At 41.3% G+C, this 19,144-nt stretch overlaps 1 protein-coding gene across 1 annotated transcript; it reads left to right on the forward strand.

The window, feature by feature from the left end:
• Window positions 1-266: 266 nt before the first annotated feature.
• Window positions 267-18,810, forward strand: trim16 (tripartite motif containing 16). The gene is given in 7 exon segments (XM_034227483.1): window positions 267-980; window positions 4,406-4,501; window positions 16,043-16,183; window positions 16,185-16,277; window positions 16,364-16,535; window positions 16,860-16,955; window positions 17,901-18,810. Coding segments are annotated over 7 exon segments (1,923 nt in total). The 3' UTR covers window positions 18,512-18,810.
• Window positions 18,811-19,144: the final 334 nt, after the last annotated feature.

A 19,144-nucleotide genomic window follows, 5' to 3' on the forward strand; every position in this document is an offset into this window, starting at 1 on the left:
CATTTACAGTGTGGGCTCCACCCTGTGGCTTCTTTTTCCTCGGGGAAGGGGAGGGTGTGTGTGTGTGTGTGTGTGTGTGTTTCTGTGTGTCTGTCTGGCTGGCTGGATGTAGGGGCGGAGAGCTTTTAGACTGAAACTATGGGTTTTGACTCCCGCTGACATCCTCTAGGTGTGGCCTTTCAGGAACTGCCGGCTGACAGAGTGGCCGAGCCAGTTCTCTCCAGAGAGCAGAAGAGAGAAGGCTGACAGACAGAGACTCTGAAGACATGGCAGACACAGCAGCTGTAGCAGCTCCAGTCTCCCAGCAGCCTGTCTGCTCAGGTGCACTGAGCGGGGAGAAGACAGCAGCCTGCCCTCACCCTGTTTGTGGCTCCTGCTTGGGGGACAAAAACAAAGGATGTCCCAAGTGTCTGCAGAGCTCAGACCAGCCTAAACCTGAACCCAAACAGAACGGAACAGAGGCTGAAACTCCGGAGATCAAGAGCAAAGAGGAGCAGGACCCTAACACAACGGGGGAGATCAAAATCCAAGAAGACCTGAAGGAGTCTGAAGACCCTCAAAAGCCTGAGGAGGAGAAGAAAGAGGGGCCACCACAGACACATGGAGAGAAAGAAGAGGTGAAAGAAGAGGTGAAAGAAGAGGTGAAAGAAGAGGAGGTGAAGGAGGAACCTCTGGGCCCCGACGATGTGGTGTGTGACTCCTGTATCGAGAGCCCCTGCAGGGCCCTCAAGTCCTGCCTCACCTGCCTGGTGTCCTACTGCGAGGCCCACCTCCGGCCTCACCTGGAGAACCCCAAGTTTCAGAACCACCGGCTGGTGGAGCCGCTCAGGGACATCGAGAGGCGGACCTGCGAGAGCCACAAGTGGCCCCTGGAGCTGTTCTGCTGCGCCGACTCCTGCTGCGTGTGCCAGGACTGTGTGACGGAGGAGCACAAGGGCCACAACACCATCCCTGTGGTGGAGGCTCGCAGTCGGATAGAGGCGAGTGATACTTTTTTCAAAAATAATCTTTTTTTGTATTTAATTAGAACTCCTCAATACTATATATCAAGAAATAAGATACAACTATATTTTTGAGTAATTAGTTGATAAACTAACTTTAAAAAAAAGTAAGCATTGTACTCATCACAGGTCATAAATTCGTTTCAGAAATTCTCCTTATGAAATATTTGTGTTACCTCAAATGATCAAGGTGTCCAGTTTTTGACAAAAAAAAAAGATAAATCAGGAAAAATTCTAATTGTGTACATAATGTTTCTAAATCATTTATCAAGCAATATCTAAAATATTCACTGGCTACAGGTTGCTTTTCTCTGTCTGCAATTATATATTCAATATATATTGCTTGTTTTAACCCAACAATCCAGACTATATTCAGCATTGTTCGTATTAAACAGGGAATGTTGACAACATGTTGACATTGTATATATAGGTGATTATAATCCTTGTTGAGTGCAGCAGATTTGAACAAAACAACATATTCTCATATTACAGCATGTCCAGAGTGCGGTTTTGTTATCTTAAACCTCGATGAATGCTTTTATTTGTTATCGATTTGTCACTGTGTGGCAAAGGCTGAGTCCATTACAGTTTGAGCAGACACAGTATTGTCATACTGATATTCTGTACAAACTGAAGTCCACTGAGACAAATGTAACATTTGTGATATTGGGCTATATAAATAAACATTGATTGATTGATTGATGACATGAGGGCTAAAATATGTTTTATTGAGCCATAAAATCAACCAAAAGTGTAATTACTTTTCAATTATATCCCAAGTCGTGCTTTCATGTAATAAAAAAGAGGTGTCTAATTGAGAGGATTTGATGAGCACCAGTGTAGATGGGAATGTATCCTCAAAATACACCACAGTTGTTCTCACATGTCCAATAATGATATCTATAATCTCTTTAAACCTAATTAGGACAGTAATTCTCACTTAATATCCACTGTAAAGGTCATCATATTCTAGGCTCGCTTTGTGTGATTAACAACAACATTTGGTTCTCTGGAAATTCTATTTAGCGCCTCTGACGCAGAAACAAAGCTCCAGCTAGAGTGTCATCAATCTCTTTTTCTGACAGCTCATGACCCTCAGGTTAAACAACTGTAGTCCAGATTCCTGCAGGGAGCTGTAGCTTCTAGCTTACACCTGCAGTTATTTGCAGTGTGTGTGTTGTTGCTCAACCTCAAAGTGCTTCATCAGAGCTGTACATCAAACAGTGATGGGTGGCTCACTGGAGCTGTTTGAGAATGAAGGTTCAAATACAGGCTTTAAGTTTATGAGCTGCATAAAGAATCCTCCGCTGTGTATACATAGAAGTAAAATAGATTCTAATAGAGGACATCAAGTTGCATGTTTTATGCACTCAATCATTTCCCCTTAAAAAAATATGTATTTCCACATGACAACCTGAAGACAATACAGTGACATGACTTCCTGTTCGGGTCATGTTCCACATTTTCACACTCTTCCTTTAATAGAACTCATGACATGTCTCAGACTTTGGTTTCGCTTGTCTACTCCTGCAATGTTTTCAGGGGGAGAAACCAGACACCAGTGGATGCATCTTGTGTGTTAGCATGTGTGTTAGCATCACATTGGAGTCAACGGTTAGCATCTGTTTTAGTCAAGATTAATATGCAATATTTGAAGAATTTAGAGCGGTTTTTATCATAATTTACCTCTAGAATCTGTAATCTGAGTCTAGATTAAAACAAGTTTCCTTTCTCTGTAGGTCAAATAACTGTTTGTTGCTCAAATTGTGACAGTATTTCCTATCCAGTTAACCAAAAATGAAGCATTCCTTGATGTTTTTTGGGAAAGGAAGTAACAGTAATAGTTTCATTGTGGTTCAGAAACTTTGCTTAAGTTTTGGCCTGAGTTTGGTGAATCAATTAATCTAACATGGATGAATAGAATGTCAAAGCCATATTTTTTTTATCTCATAGACATACATATATAGATACAAAGTTACATAAATACAAGCAAGATCCAAAAAACATTACAGCAAAAATGTTGATATACAGTCAGTTAAGGTATTTATTTTTTCAAATTGGTTAAATATATCAGAATATCAACTGCAAATACATTGATAAAAGTTGTATTAAAGGTAGGGTAGTTAATTCACTTCAGAAACACTTGTTATATTCCATGAAATGCTCTTTACATCCCGATAACAATGAATACATTAAATACTTTGACTATAAATATATACAAATATTTCATCTGTGGAAGCCGTGGCGCTGTAAAAAGCTAGACCAATTATCTGCCCCGGCCCGGGTCAGATAATTGGATGGCCTACCTGCCTGTCAGCCTTCAATCTGTGCACAAACTTATCTCTTGCCCTCATTAGTCATGTGCGCGTTCGTGTGTGTTGGAGGAGGGGCTCTGTGAGGAAGTCTGAAGGAAGGGGCAGATTTTTTTCGGTTGTGTACTTTCAAATTCTAGCGCACTCGAGCTGGGGGGTATACTACGAAGCAGGATTTTCGCTTAGCCGGCTAACTTCAGGGAAAACTCGGGGTTTCCGGTCCTACGAAGCTGGTTCTCTTTTTAGCAGGCTAGATCTCCATGGTAACTTATGCTGTGCGGCTAACCTGGTCGGGACCAGGGGCCTGTACTACGAAGCTGGTTCAACCTAACCTGGATATGTTTGAGTTAGCCGGTTGGCCTAATCCAAAACATACGCGCTCTCGCTAAACGGTAATACGACCCGGGTTATCAAGTGGATCGCTCAAGCCAGCCGTGTCCTATCTAGTTAGGTGCGCGTTCACATGAAAGGGGTGGTATTTGGAGCATTCGACCAATCACAAACATGGAGAAGTGTACTGACAGCGCAGCGTCATACTTCCTGAATGAAAAGTCAACTATAATATTAGACATATGAAGAAGTTAAACTTTAAACATCGTTTACGTTTTTACGTTTACGTCATACGTTTTAGCTGTAGGAGAGCAGATGTCTATAATCATTTTAAAAATGTAGGTTAAAAAAGACATAGACTTGATGCTCTATTACTACGTCTCAAGTAAGGGATTTGTAGATTCCCCTCAGCGTCTAACCTTTCGACAGAAAGGTTGGACATAATTCTTTCACCAGCTTCAGCTCCAGAGATGTCTGGACCTGCCGAGGAATTCAGACTTGATTCATAAAAAAAGGCCACGTTTTGAAAGCTATAATGTCACAGTGCAGAACACAATGTCTGCTCTCCCCCCCAACACCTAGAGGAGAGGACGCTCAGAAACAAAACCGTTTCCCTGAAGAAACAGCCTAAATGTTTACATCATTACATCCATACATTCAGTTTGCGTCTGCCAGGATCTGACCTATGTTCAGCATGACAGCATGGTTTGTGGTTACTGTGAAGACTCTATGCTGAATTCTTTCTTCTCCTCGTGTTCACAGAAGGAACTGAGAGACAAGCAGATAGAGATGGTGAAGACCGTGTCCGCAGCAGAGAACGCCATCAACAAACTCCAACTCAACACAGTGACTATCGAGGTAAATAAACACACCGTCTGAGTAATGTGAAACGGACTCACTGTGTGTGTGACACATGGATGTCACAATACTTAATTACTCAGCAGTTATATTTGGCTCAAGAAGCACCTGTGTAAGCCCTGAGGTGTTAGAGCCGCCCCAAGAGGAGAAGTTGCCCTGAGGTGTGGGAGGGAATGCAACCGTCAATGTTTTTCATGTGTTTGAGAGGCAACCAGGCATTCCCTCACTGAGCATGTTATGTAAGATTATCATGTGACTTCATGCACTCCCTACCTGTTACCTGTTGAGCGATATATATGCATCACTTCCTCTCTGGGAATGTAAATGGTCCTCAATCCACACAATGTGACCTCTATAGTTACTATTTAGAACTTTGGATGTAAGAGGCATATACAGTATTTGCTACTGTGTTGAAGTGTGAGGAAACGTGAGTGATATAAATAAAAACAATTATATTACAGAATAGTAATATTTGGGCTCAAGACAAACAGAATGTAAAGGTCCCATGTCATGCTTTTCCGGTTATTACCCGTCCCCTTGTGTGTTCTGAAGGTTTTTCTGCATGTAAACGGTCTGCAGAGTCACAAACCCGCAAAGTACACCCTGTAGCGAGTAAAACTACCTGTCTATGCTGCCCAGAGATGGGGTCGTTACTAAAAAAAAGTAATATATTACATATTACTTTAAAAAAAATTAATATATTACACTACTTCGTTACTCTCTACATAAAGTAACTGGTTACTTTACTCGTTACTTTACTCGTTACTTTACTCGCAGGGCCGGCCCGCCCCTCCCTGCAGGCAGATCTCGCAGACTGCTAAAGTTTCAAATGTTCTCTTTAGTTCAGTTTCCATTGTCGCATAAGACTGATCCAGATCCTGAATGTTTTCCTATCTGACCATGGCTGTCCTCTGTCTCCTGCTATCTGTATATTTTGCGCAGTCTATCTTTGCTCACGCTGTTGCGTCGGCGTGTTCTCCTGCGTGTTGGCCATGTGTTGCACTGGAACCAGACTGGAGCACACCGCCAAGACTTCAGCCGAGCACGTACGAACTGCGCATGCGTGAGTGGCAATAACTCTCCTTACCAGCAGGCGGCGGTAGTGTGTATTCGTCATTCAAAACAGGCAACAACCGGAAAACAGAGAAGAACAGACTACTGATATAAACAAACAACAAATAGCTGTGCGTTAGCTTCACCTTAGCATGTGTTCTTTGCAGGTTTGTTGAGGTTGAGGTTTGATTATGACTGATTTTAGTAGCCTAAGTAACGAAGTAACGCGTGTCGGGCAATGTTAGTAACTGTATTGTGATTACTGAATTATAAAATATTATTACAGCCCGTCCAAACAGCGGCGTGCGTTGAAGCTTCCAACGCTTCTGCCCATTCACTTTGAATGGGATGACGTCACTTTTAGCCGAACTGCATTTTGGGAAGCGACGTGGAGCGTTGCTGGCGTTGCTCGCTTCAAAAGTTGAGCAATGTTCAACTTTTGGCGCCTCGGCAGAAGCGTCAGCCAATGAAATCCCGTTTATGCAAATCTGCCAGTACAAGCGCTAGCCAATCAAACCGCGTGTATGCTGGGAGAGACTACGCAGGTCATTTCCTCATATTCCAAACAAATAGCGGGAACATTCATTATAGCGGTAGTGAATCACCCGGTGCTGTATGATCAGTCTCTGTTCATCTACCGGGATACAAACCGGAGGAGCGAGGCATGGAGGGAGGAGGCAGAGACAGTGGGTGAAACTGGTAGGTTTTCGCCTGTTTGGGGATTTTATATCCAGTTTACTTCTTTTTAACATTGCTATTGCTTTGTATGTCGGGGGCGGGAGATTCATGTGATTGGTTGTTGGTCGCGTTGCTCGCAAAAAAAACCCAAGCTTCAGATACGCCCACCGCCAAGAGTCAACGCACGCCGCTGTGTGGACGGGCCGTTACACCCAACTCTGATGCTGCCCCAGAACGCCTCGTTAGACAATTCTCTTTTTCTTCCTGGGTACAGTGCAACCCTGTCTCCTAAAAATTACGTTCCCACAGAACTAAACTGCATTCTCAATTACGTTTAGCTAGAAACTTATTTTCTCCCACGTTACGTTCGTTATGAACGTATCTCAAATACGTTTATTTTATACATATCTTCTAGAAACATATTTTCTCCCACGTTACGTTTGTTATGAACGTATCTTAAATACGTTTATTTCTACATATCTTTGCCATTTATTGTCTTGCTTATAATAATGAAAATAGTCATTTATAAATATCATTTTGGAGCACACATTTGAAATCAGTAGGCAGGCTGTAATTTCGCCAGCTGTTACTCTCATGAGCGAGGCAGAAAATAATAGTTTTAACATGCCAAAAAGCTGCTGTGTCGTTTATTGCACCTCAAACATTAAAACAAATCCAGAGTTACGTGTTTCTGTACTTCCTCTAAGAAGAAAGGACAGTAACAGAAGATCTCTGTGACGCCAGATGTGGTGTTGTTAATGCAATATTTTATCCGAAAAAAAATTCAGTTTAGGATGGCCGAAGACACTACACTACCCATAATCCCCTCTTGAAATGGAACGAAACCACGGCTGACTATTCAAAACTGGACTTGAACGCCCCCCCAGAACTACACATACTGGCTATTGTGTTTCGCAACATGTTCTCTATGGCACGTCTCTACTGGGAATTGTAGTTTTAAAAGATGTTTTCGTTTTTCCCAAAATTAGAAGTTGACAGTATTAAACTGTGTACAGCCCTGGAGGTTTAGGCGACAGGAAACACATTGGTGTGTAGGGCTGCACGGTATTGAAAAAAACTGACATCGCGGTTTCCCCCCCCCCTGCGGTATATATCGCGTTTTTTTTAACCTGTTAAACCCCAAAGTCCCGACGGGTACTTTACTCTTTTTTTGTGTCTCAGGGGATCGTAATATTTAAGAACCTATTAATGTGTTATACCAGATTAACGGAAATAATCTCAGCTAACTGACGATACAAACCATTTTATACCAAAACAAAACACAAGTCTCATAAGAAGCATCTAAATGACCCCTGAGCGAAAAATGCTAACACACTTTGGCACAGAACTCAAGATAAAAGTACCCTTATTATTACTTATCGTAGCTGCACATACAAGATATCCGATTAAAGCTGAGGTTCCACAGATTATTTAGGTATATAGTATCATCACTGAGTGATCTGAACTCGGACAGGGGAAGCAAACACAGACATCACAACACGTACCTTTACGTAGCTTCTAGGGGAGATGTCTCACCGTATCTGTCAATCTGATCAAAAGACGTGTTCAATGGCATTACAACGAGAAAGAAAAAACGCGGCTGAATCGGTTAATCCATAGGTTTTTAACGTCTCTGTATAAAAAAATAATTTAATTTATAATCCATAATTCCATTTTCATGTAAATATCGCAGACCAAAAGTTAGCTGCTAATGGTAGCTACCATAGTGGCTGCTGCTTCCGGTCTTGGCTATGCGGAAGTCTCTCACACACACATTACCAAATAAGGACTGTGTGATTTCCCCTCGATTCCATTGGCTCTGACGGTCAGAAAGAGATGTCACATGTCAAAATCCAGCAAGGTGGGCCAGAGATATGGAAAATCCACCCAAATGGCCCCAAAAGAGGGTTTTTTTGGTGCTAAATCTGTCTAAAAAGGTCAAATATCAGGGGAAGTTCTACACACACCAACACATGAACAAATAAGGAGTGAGAGTGACGACGCGTAGCCAAAACTGGAAGCTGCATACCACCAAGGTGGCTACCATTAGCAGTTAACTTTTGTGATCCGATTTTTACATAAAAATGGAATTATGGATTATAAACAATTGCTTTAAAGCCAAATATACATTATCAACCTATGGATCAACCGATTCAGCCGCGTTTTTTCTTTCTCGTTTTATGCCATTGATCAGATTGACAGCTACGGTGAGACGATCTCCCGTAAAAGCTCCGTAAAAGGTACGTGTTGTGATGTCTGTGTTTGGTTCTCCTGTTGCGAGATCGGATCGCTTAGATACTATACTTAAATAATCTGTGGAGTCTCAGCTTTAATCGGATATATTGTATGTGCAGTTTCGATAAGTAATAAGGGTATCTTTATTTTGAATTATGTGCTAAAGTGCGTTAGCATTTAAAAAAAAAAAATGAATAAAACCGCACGTCCCAGCGGTGTGAATACCGCGCATGCGCATACCGCGGTTATCGCCATGACACGGTATATCGTTCAGCCCTATTGGTGTGTACAAATTTAAAACATGTAATTACTAAATGGGTGAAAATCGCTTGTATCCATAATGGGCAGCATTAATATATACCCACATGACAGCTCATTGTTACTTTGTAATTCTACTCCACTACAATTCAGAGGTGAACCTGGTATTTTTACTCCACTACATTTATTTTAGTTACTTTGCAGATTCTGATTAATGATGTGAAATATAAACAACCCTTAAATCAGACTTTAGTTACACCTGAGTAAAATTAAAGGAAAGGTGATTGTCAATTGCCAACAATCAGGAGAGATATTTGATAGTTGGTCAATTCAATTCAATTCAAAACCTTTATTTATCCAGGTAAAATCCCATTGAGATCAATGATCTCTTTTTCAAGGGAGACCTGCAGCAGTAGGTTCCACAAGAAGACATAAAAACATAAACAACAGAACAACAAAAGGACATCATACAGCAAAATGTACAGGGATTACAATTTACATATTTAACCACATGTACAGGTACCAACAGCATCTGATTTTGTAGCATCCAACCGAGCTTTAAAAACATGTAGTGGTACTAGCTTGGTAATTTTCCATTCTTTTTGCAGACTGTTCAATGTTAGTGGAGCTGCACATCTAAAAGCTTTCTTCCCTAAGACAGTCCTAGCACTTGGCACATTTAATAAAACCACAGCATGCGATCTCAGGCAATAAGTACTTTCAATTCGCAGAGAGATCAGGGAGCAGATATAAGATGGTAGTTTATCCATAACCTTACGGATATCACCGGTGAATATCGATTTTATGGCTTTCCAGAATTTTCTAGGGTTGTTCAGGTTCTTTGTGGTAACTGACAGATAATACTTAGATTTAGCACTTTTGACATGTGAAGTGAAGCTATTTCTTAGCTGCCTAAAACGCAGCCGTTCTACCTCTGAGCCTGATTTCCTAGCCTTTGCCCAGGCCTTGTTTCTCTCATGTAGGAGACTAGATAATTCAGCAGAAAACCAAGGATTGTCCCGTCCCTTCACTCTAAATGTACGCAGGGGTGCATGTCTATCTATAATTTCCATAAAACCAAGATAAAAATAAGACCATGCAGTCTCAACATCAGCACACAAATCGATTTTTCCCCAATTAAACCCAAACAGATCATGTACAAAACCCTGCTCCACAAAATGTTTTATGTCTCTCTTGATGATAATACGAGGTTTAACCTTTTGGACCTTAGTGTCCCTAATTGTGGCTACAACACAGTGGTCACTCAGATCATTTGCAATTGTTAGAATGAGATCAATTAGGGAGGATTTATTTGGGGACTTAATATTAGGGTGAGTAGGACTGTCAACAATCTGAGTAACATTTAAAGAGATACAAAGGTTTTTAAAATGCTCTGACACTGTAATTAACCAGTCCCAGTTAAAATCTCCAAGTAGCACTATTTCCTTGTAGTCTAGTTGCGATAAAATATTTGCTAGCGAAGACAAGGAGTCTTTGACAGCTGAGGGGGGTCTGTAACAGCCCACGACCATGACCTGTTGACCCTTTGCCACTTCTATATTTAAGGCTAAAAATTCTAATTGCTTACTGATAGATTTGGAAACTAATGTGGATACACTGAACTTATTCTTAACATAAATGGCAATGCCACCACCTTTATTAGGCCGGTCGGTACGATACACATTATAACCATTTAAGGTAATGTCAGAGGCCAAAATAGATTTATTTAGCCATGTTTCTGATAAAACAATGACGTCAGCGTCAGTCGAGCTCGCCCAAATATGGACAAAATCTAGTTTACCTAACAGACTGCGCACATTCAAGTGGATGAAACCCAACCCAGATCTAGCTTTAAAATCAGCAGGAGTAGCTACTACTACTGGGGGGACCAGGGTTAGGTTGTACATTTCCTGACAGTAATAACAACAACAAAAACAGGCATCTTTTCCTCTTAAGCGACACACATACATTGTCATCTACTTTAGAATCACCGGAAAAGTCTGCGAGAGTGTGATTAGAGCTTAAGAAGCAGTCCTGAAGAACCATCATCGCAGGAAAACAAAAAAGACAAACATATTTTGTCGAGCAGATTGACTGTGACAAGGCAACCGGTAATTGTTTGTGTAACACATCCGAACCTTTGCAGGGGATGCCCACTGCGGGTGGCAGAACAGACCTGAATCCAGTAGACTCCTCAGAATGACTAGATCTTCTCATAGTCCAAAATAGTTAACAGGCACAGCAGAATCCCGATATCGGCCATTTTCCCATACCAGCACACAGAATCCGCGATGTTCCTGGAGCAAAATCAGCACAGCAGCAAAGGATAGATGAAAGCAGCAGCGTGGTATCCCCGGGGTGAAAGCAGGCCTCTGCAACAGCAGAACCAGCACAGGTGGAAAGCAGGCCCCAGCCGTGGTAAAATTCTCCTCCACACAGCAGCACACGCCCGGTGGAAGCAGGCTAAGCCCAAAGCGTGGATCCACTCCGTCTCTCCGCGACGACTCCGGGGTAAAAACCTCTCCAGTGCAGCCGTACTCTACAGGTGGGAGCAGGCCTCCGTAGATCGCAGATCGCAGGCAGCAAACAGGTGGAGCCGCTCCGTCTCTTCACGACGAGCAGGCCTCCGTAGATCGCAGATCGCAGGCAGCAACAGGTAGAGCCGCTCCGTCTCTCCGCGGCGACTCCGGGGTAAAAACCTCTCCAGTGCAGCCGTACTCTACAGGTGGGAGCAGGCCTCCGTAGATCGCAGATCGCAGGCAGCAAACATATAATTAGGCTATCATTATAAATATAGTAAGATATCTGAAATATGCACATGCATTTTCTATAATAATTATGTCATAAGTAAAGAATCTGAATATAAAATGTTCATAAATAATGCATTTATTTTTTCTATAAGATTCTATGATTTGGATTACTGACAATACATACAAGGTTTAAAGTTATTGAATTACTTTGCATTGTAAAACTTGTTTTAGATCAACCTCTCTACATCTTATCTGTAATAAAGTATTTGTGAGGGGGACTAAACATTTATCTGCAGATCCTTATAAAGTATATTCATTACTCGTTATTCTCTACTAATAGTTAATTAAAAACTGTATATAATGGCTATTTTGCACATCCCTTTCAAGATTTCAAGATTTTCTAAGGTTTATTGACGTATCATATACACAACTATGGTGTAGTTATGCAATGAATGAAAATCTTGGGTCACAGGTCCTTCAACAGTGCACTGTTGAGGGACCTGTGACCCAAGATTTGTCTTGTCATTACAAGACATCTATGTATACCTCCACCATTAAACTGTCATATTCTGCACATTTCTTATACTATCTACATACATAAGAGTATAATTCATATGTATAATATCAGTTAAAATAAGTGCTTCAACATAGTTAACATTGCAGGAAAGAAATATATTAGACGTTAAGTACTTTGTCAAGCTTAATAGTTATCTGTAGATAGATACCCCTAAAGCTTTTTTCTTATTTGAAAGAAGACCTTAACCTAAAGTATTATTTAATGTTTAAATAGAGGTTAATTAGTTTGTCTGTTTTGCACATCCTCCTATTAATATCTTTGTACATTTATTTATTTTTTATATACTTTTTATTAATCCCCGTGGGGAAATTGTTTCTCTGCATTTGACCCATCCTAGTGTTAGGAGCAGTTGGCTGCCATTTTGAACAGCGCCCGGGGAGCAGTGTAGGGAACGGTGCCTTGCTCAGGGACACCTCGGTAGCACTTGGTCTTGCCGGGACTTGAACTGGTGACCTTCCAGTTGCCAAGCCAAGTCCCTATCGACTTCGCCACCATGCACCGCCCGCCACATCGTGCACTAAACTGTTTTATTGTAGAGATCACTTACAGTATGTTCTTGATTTTTTTATATTCTATATTTATATCATTGACCTTCTACTTTCCCCCTATGAAAGTATGTACTCTTAATATTTTGTTCATCAAATAACATTATTCAACAAAAATAACATTATTCAACAAAAATAATTAAATAACGTGCTTTAACCACTAGGCGGTGCACACAAGGTACACACAGCATACTAATAATAACTTTGTATTATTAGTGTAGGACACTTATGTATGTATAACATCTGAAGATGTGTAGTTTTATTCATGTTTTTAAATAATTTTACAGGATATTGCTATACTGTTTCTCATGTTTTACTTCTACACATTAATATCTGATTTGTAAAACATCACAGACATAAAGGCATACCCGTCATTTAATGGTCAGCTATTGAAATTGTGATTCCATAGATGTGTCTCCCATCACCCAAAACCCCTGACTATTCTCTCAACTCAGTATTTATTTACATTCTTATATTCAAAGAAAATCAGTAATATCTTTAAAAACTACAAGTCCTTTTCTATCAGCTGTGCACCGTTATGGTGTAAATATAACCTATCTACCAATTGGATCAAATATAAAAGTCAGCCGAATTACTATTGATACTGCAAGGAGACGTATTTTGTGAAAAGAAATGCAAGATGTTGTTTAATTGTTGATATATTTATGATCCACGTCACATATTCAGTTTTGGCGGCAGTTCTCCTGTTTGTCTAGAAGTCTTCTCATCAGGGCTCTATAAATAATGAATTACGGCAGATGTGTTTTTGTAAAATGTTTTCGGATATCATATCGCATTAACATCATATCCCAACATGTATTGCGGCTAAAACATCCAATCAACGAGCTTCAAACTGAGGATCTTGGGTAATCTGTTCAGTGGGTTTGTGGTGTGTATCGCTCGAAATGTCCCTTATAGGCCTACGTCTGTTTCCGGTGACTTTATTTACGGCTAAAAAGCCCAATATTATAGAATTAAACGAATAAATAAAAGCAAGGATAATTGTGTGTTATTGTTGAGTAAATAACAGTGTGTTATTTAGAAAAGAATAACAAATTAGAAGGAAAAAAAGATTTTCAAAAATACAGATTTCAGTATTTTGAGGCTCTAAACCCCATTTATTTTCCTCACAGACGGGAAAAAAAGTCCGACATTATACGATTTCAAATAAAAAGATAAAACACTGGCATGTAATTTACGTTAGAATAAATAGAATGGTTTTGAATAATAGATGAGAGTAAAATGTACGTCACTTTACAGCCCCGCCCACTTTTGGGGAAACCCAACGCTGTCATTTGAATGGCGATCAAGCCTGAAGGCACAGAGATCTTCTGTTACTGTCCTTTCTTCTTAGAGGAAGTACAGAAACACGTAACTCTGGATTTGTTTTAATGTTTGAGGTGCAATAAACGACACAGCAGCTTTTAGGCATGTTAAAACTATTATTTTCTGCCTCGCTCATGAGTAACAGCTGGCGAAATTACAGCCTCGTCTACTGATTTCAAATGTGTGCTCTAAAATTATATTTATAAATGACTATTATCATTATTATAAGCAAGTCAATAAATGGCAAAGATATGTAGAAAATAAACGTATTTAAGATACGTGCATAAGAAACGTAACGTGGGAGAAAATATGTTTCTAGAAGATATTTAGAAAATAAACGTATTTAAGATACGTTCATTCTTTCACACACACATACGGGTTTTGGGCCGAGGGCGACACCGTACTTCCGGTATCCGCCATTTCACACGAGGTGCAACCAGAATATCATAGTCTATTGCCTTAATCAATATAGTCAACTCTAAAATACCACATATATGCATTGGCATGATAATATTATTGTGACAAGTGGGGTATTCACCTGGTGTTTCCAGAAGATATACGTAGATGCTGCCAAAATCGACCGAAGGCCACTTTCGAGAGTCGTTTTTCCATACATCTGCAGGCAGTCTGTAAGGGCAATCGAACAACCCACACAGCTCTAGTTTACGCTGGTAACGACCTAGAGCACACCCCTCAAGTCAGCTCTAGTTTACGCTGGTAACGACCTAGAGCACACCCCTTAAGTCCAGAGATGTAATCCGAAGATATGCAGCGATTTCTTCGGTCGTTAATTCAGAAAAAAAACCTAGTGCGCTCTGCCTGGCTACGTTAGCTAGCTGTTTATATTAGCGCCTCCAGGATATTAGCACCTCCAGGAAAATGGCGTATTTATATATATATATATATATGGCGCGCGTTGCATTGTGGGTAGCTCGTGACGTCACTGTGTGTGAAAGAATAACGAACATAACGTGGGAGAAAATACGTTTCTAGCAAAACGTAATTGAGAATGCAGTTTAGTTCTGTGGGAACGTAATTTTTAGGAGACAGGGTTGTACAGTGACGTGCCCATACCCAAATGGACCCATTGGTCCAAATTGATCAATCTGTGGAGCTCCTCACACACACACACACACACTCTCTCAGCGGCGAAACTGTGACGCACTGGGGGGGGGCGGGGGTGCTAGTGGAGCCTCGCAGCGGCGAAACTGTGGCGCGCTTACACTGTAGGTGCTTGGGGGGGGGGGGCTGCCTGCAGCCCCCTCGGCAGGAATTGAACCGAGCTCACACTGTCCGCTCCTCGCTGCAGCGAGCCGCGCAACGTCCCGCCAACATGGCACCCAGACCCCACGCAGCATTCTCATCTGTTTGTCAGCACAGTGGGCTCACAGGGAGGGGGGTGCAGGAGCTCCAACAAGGCGTGTAGGACAGAGAGTGAATATGCATACTATACAGAGATGCTGTATGAGAAACCAATGTGAGTTTGGAACAATGTACATCTATTCTAGTAGACCTCAACAATGGAATTATGATCAGTAGAAATGGCCATGACATGGGACCTTTAATTAAAGAGGCCCTATTATGCTTTTTGGGGGTTTTCCCTTTCCTGTAGTGCTATATACTGTAGGTTAATGTGCATGTAGGTCTGCAAAGGCTTGAAACGCCTCCATCGGACTCCTTTGTTTACTTCCATAATAAAGTGACATCACAACTACATTGTACATGATAGGCTAAGGGGCGGGACATCTCTAAGCGGTTGACCAATCACAACAGAGCCGGCCAGCTAACCAATCAGAGCAGACTGGGCTCTGGTTTCAGACAGAGGGTGAAAAGAGGTGCTGCAGCACAGGCAGTATGCGAAAAATAAAGAGCTTTTTGAACATTAAAGCATGGAGACATGTCACAGTAGAGGCCCACAATCAAAATATGGACCTGAAAATAAGCACATTATGTCCTCTTTAAGTCAGAACTGATAAATAGAAAAGATCTAGTTGAGTTACAGACATTATAAGTTATATACAGGACAAAAAGAGTATAACAGAAAAATGTACAAAAGTAATTTGCTCTCATTTCAGAGTTTCAGTATAAAATCAATTAACTTGACTTGACTGTCCCACAGAGTTCAGTGACAGAGGTGAAGGCGGTGATTGAGACCCAGTTCGAGGAGCTGCAGGCCGTGATGGAGAGGGCGAAGCGGGAGGTGACGGAGATCCTGGAGGCCGATGAGAAGCAGGCACTGAGGCAGGCCGACGGCATCCGGGGTCCACCTGGAGCAGAGGTGCACAGAGCTGAAGAAGACGCAGGCGCAGGTGGAGAAGCTCTCCAAGAACAAAAATGATGTGGACTTCTTACAGGTAAGGAACAAAGCCAACACAAGGACAAAGTGAAACCAAAGGCTAAAATCTTCTTATACCTGAATGTTGCTGTGTTTGTCTTACAGGAGTATTCGGAGTGGAAGAAAGAGGCCACTGATAACTCTCTGCCTGGGGTCTCCATCGGCCTGATGGACCGTCTGACCTCCTTCAGCAGCGTCATCGTTGAGTCCACGCACGAGCTGTGTGCCATGCTGGTGTCTTCATACATAGAGAAAGTGAAAGAGACCTGCAAGAACGGTAGGAGAAACTAGAAGAAAAGATACCAGTAGGGGAACTCAAAAACCTTGACTTAATTATAGATGTACTGATAGTTGTTTCGCTGTCAGGACGTGTTCACACATGTAAAGAATTTTCAGCCTGTGTGTCATAGCGTTATCACACAAATATGCTTTCCAACCACCTGTGGGCTTCGAGGCACACCTATTTATGTGTGCCACTTACAGAGCCGACAGACAGCTCATACTAGTTTCCCTGTGATGCGTTCTTGTGCCAGCTGATGACAAAGCTAATAAATCTAACTTGAGTTATGTTCTAACTGAAATTAACTTTCTCTAATTGCAGACAAAATGGGAATCAAGACAACAGTTCATGAAATTGTTGCAGCAAAACAGAACATGACTATACCGGATCCAGTGACACACACCGACTTCCTCAAGTGTAAGTGTTTTCGGTAATTGAATATGAGCCATCTGGCTGAGAAACTGCAATCATTGTTGTAGTGAGGAATTTAGAAAATATGAGATAATGAGTCCCCATTCGCTAACATCCTGCTACCCTTAAATCCATTTAAGAAAAGCAACACGTTGAATTTGATCGGATTTACATTTCCGAGAACATTGGAATGACTCACGTTTAAAGGGGACACATTATATTTGTTGGGGGTTAGCCCTTTCCTGTAGTTTGTTATAGGTTTTTGTGCATGTAAATGGTCTGCAAAGGCTAACATCCCAAAGTTCCTTCCAGAGGGAGTTTCTCTCCCACACACTCCCTTAAACATTAAAGCATGTAAACATGTCACAGTAGAGGCACAAAATAGCGAGACAACAATGTTTAAAAGCACACCAATATAGAAATAGTATATCACAAGTAACACGTTGTTTAAATACAGAAGTGTTATCAGCCAAGTCTTTCAAAAGCATAGGTTCTTGTTCTACAGAAAAATAGGACATTATTAAGAGAAGGAGTAACAACTACTTTGTATACAGTTAGTCCAGTGGCTCCCAACCTTAGGGTCAGGCCCCTCTGGAGGGTCACGAGATAAATGTGAAAGGGTCGTGAGATCTTTAATAGCAGAGAAATTTAGGAAAAAAATAAGTTATGATTCACAGTTATGTTTATATTTTGGAATATGAAATCCCTTCCCTGTTTGGGCCTCAAAAACATGTTTTTTTATACAAAGTCACAAGCCAAAGTTGTGACTGAAAATAAATATGGAAACAAACAAAAGCAACACTTTATAGGGTATAATAATAATAATAATATATTAATTTTATATAGCGCTTTTCTGGACCCAAAGACCTCTGGGACCTCAGTGGTATTTACACTCCTGACTAGTCTTACATAACTCTTACAACATATAACATTTACACAATCCTCTCCCAGATTCCACCAACGTGAGCTTTGACGCGGAGACCGCCCACAAGTTCCTGCGGCTGACTGAAGAAAACAGGAAGGTGACGAACACCACACCCTGGCAGCACCCTTACCCTGACGTACCTGAGAGGTTCGAGAACTGCCGCCAAGTTCTGGCGACGGAGAGCTTCTATCTGGGCCGCCACTACTTTGAGGTGGACATCAGCGGCGAGGGCACGCACTTGGGTTTAACCTACAAGAGCATCGACCGCAAGGGCAACGAGAGCAACAGCTGCATCACGGGAAACAACTTTTCCTGGTGTCTACAGTGGAACGGACGCACCTTCTCCGCCTGGCACAGCGACGTGGAAACCCCTCTCAATGTGGAGAAGTTTACTCGTATCGGGGTTTACGTGGACTACTCAAGAGGCCTCCTGGCTTTCTACGGTGTGGATGACGCCATGACGCTCATACATAAGTACAAGGCAGAGTTCCTTCAGCCTATTTACCCGGCTTTCTGGTTGTCCAAGAAGGAGAACATCGTCGCCTTGGTGGCACCAGGGGAGCTATTACGACTCAAAAGCCCCTCTCCTCCAACCTCACCTGCAAACGGAGCAATTGTTCCAAAAACAGCGGCATAACATTGATAAGAAGTCAGTTCTTTCCGGATCATTTATGTCACCATTCAACCTGGTGAGACTTAATAATGTTTTATCCCACAATAGACTTTATTTTAACTCTAAAATATGGACAGTCTTCCCATGGTAAACCTGTTTGCTGCAACCTATTGTTTGGATGAATTGTGAATGTTTATCATGTTTTTTTGGCCCAAGTCGTATTTATACTACTCTTCGTAGGGGACATCTGTTGCTTTGGTCTTACTGTGAATTCAGAGGTGTTCTATGTTTTTCTCCTTGAAAATAAAAAAGTGCTACTTACATTTTCTTTTGTGTCTGTTTTTGTTCACAGCTTGAGCTTTCACACATTATTAAAATAACTTCCTAAATTAAATAATTTGTGGGATCATTTTAACCATAATCGATTACTTTGGAAATTCTCCAAACGATGAATGGACTATCTGTGACACAAGCCACACATTTTGGTCGACGTGTAGGAAAGTATTTGGGCTCTTGAATAAAAAAAGAGTCAGAGATGTTGTCATAATCACATATGATAAGTTGTAATGTTTGCCTGTTTAAGTGCAAGTGGTGTATGATAATAGAGTGCAGTCTTACACATTATGATGTGCTGTATGAAAAAATGATGTAGAAACA

Source organism: Gymnodraco acuticeps, unplaced genomic scaffold (assembly GCF_902827175.1).
Source record: "Gymnodraco acuticeps unplaced genomic scaffold, fGymAcu1.1, whole genome shotgun sequence".
Classification (NCBI taxonomy): domain Eukaryota; kingdom Metazoa; phylum Chordata; class Actinopteri; order Perciformes; family Bathydraconidae; genus Gymnodraco; species Gymnodraco acuticeps.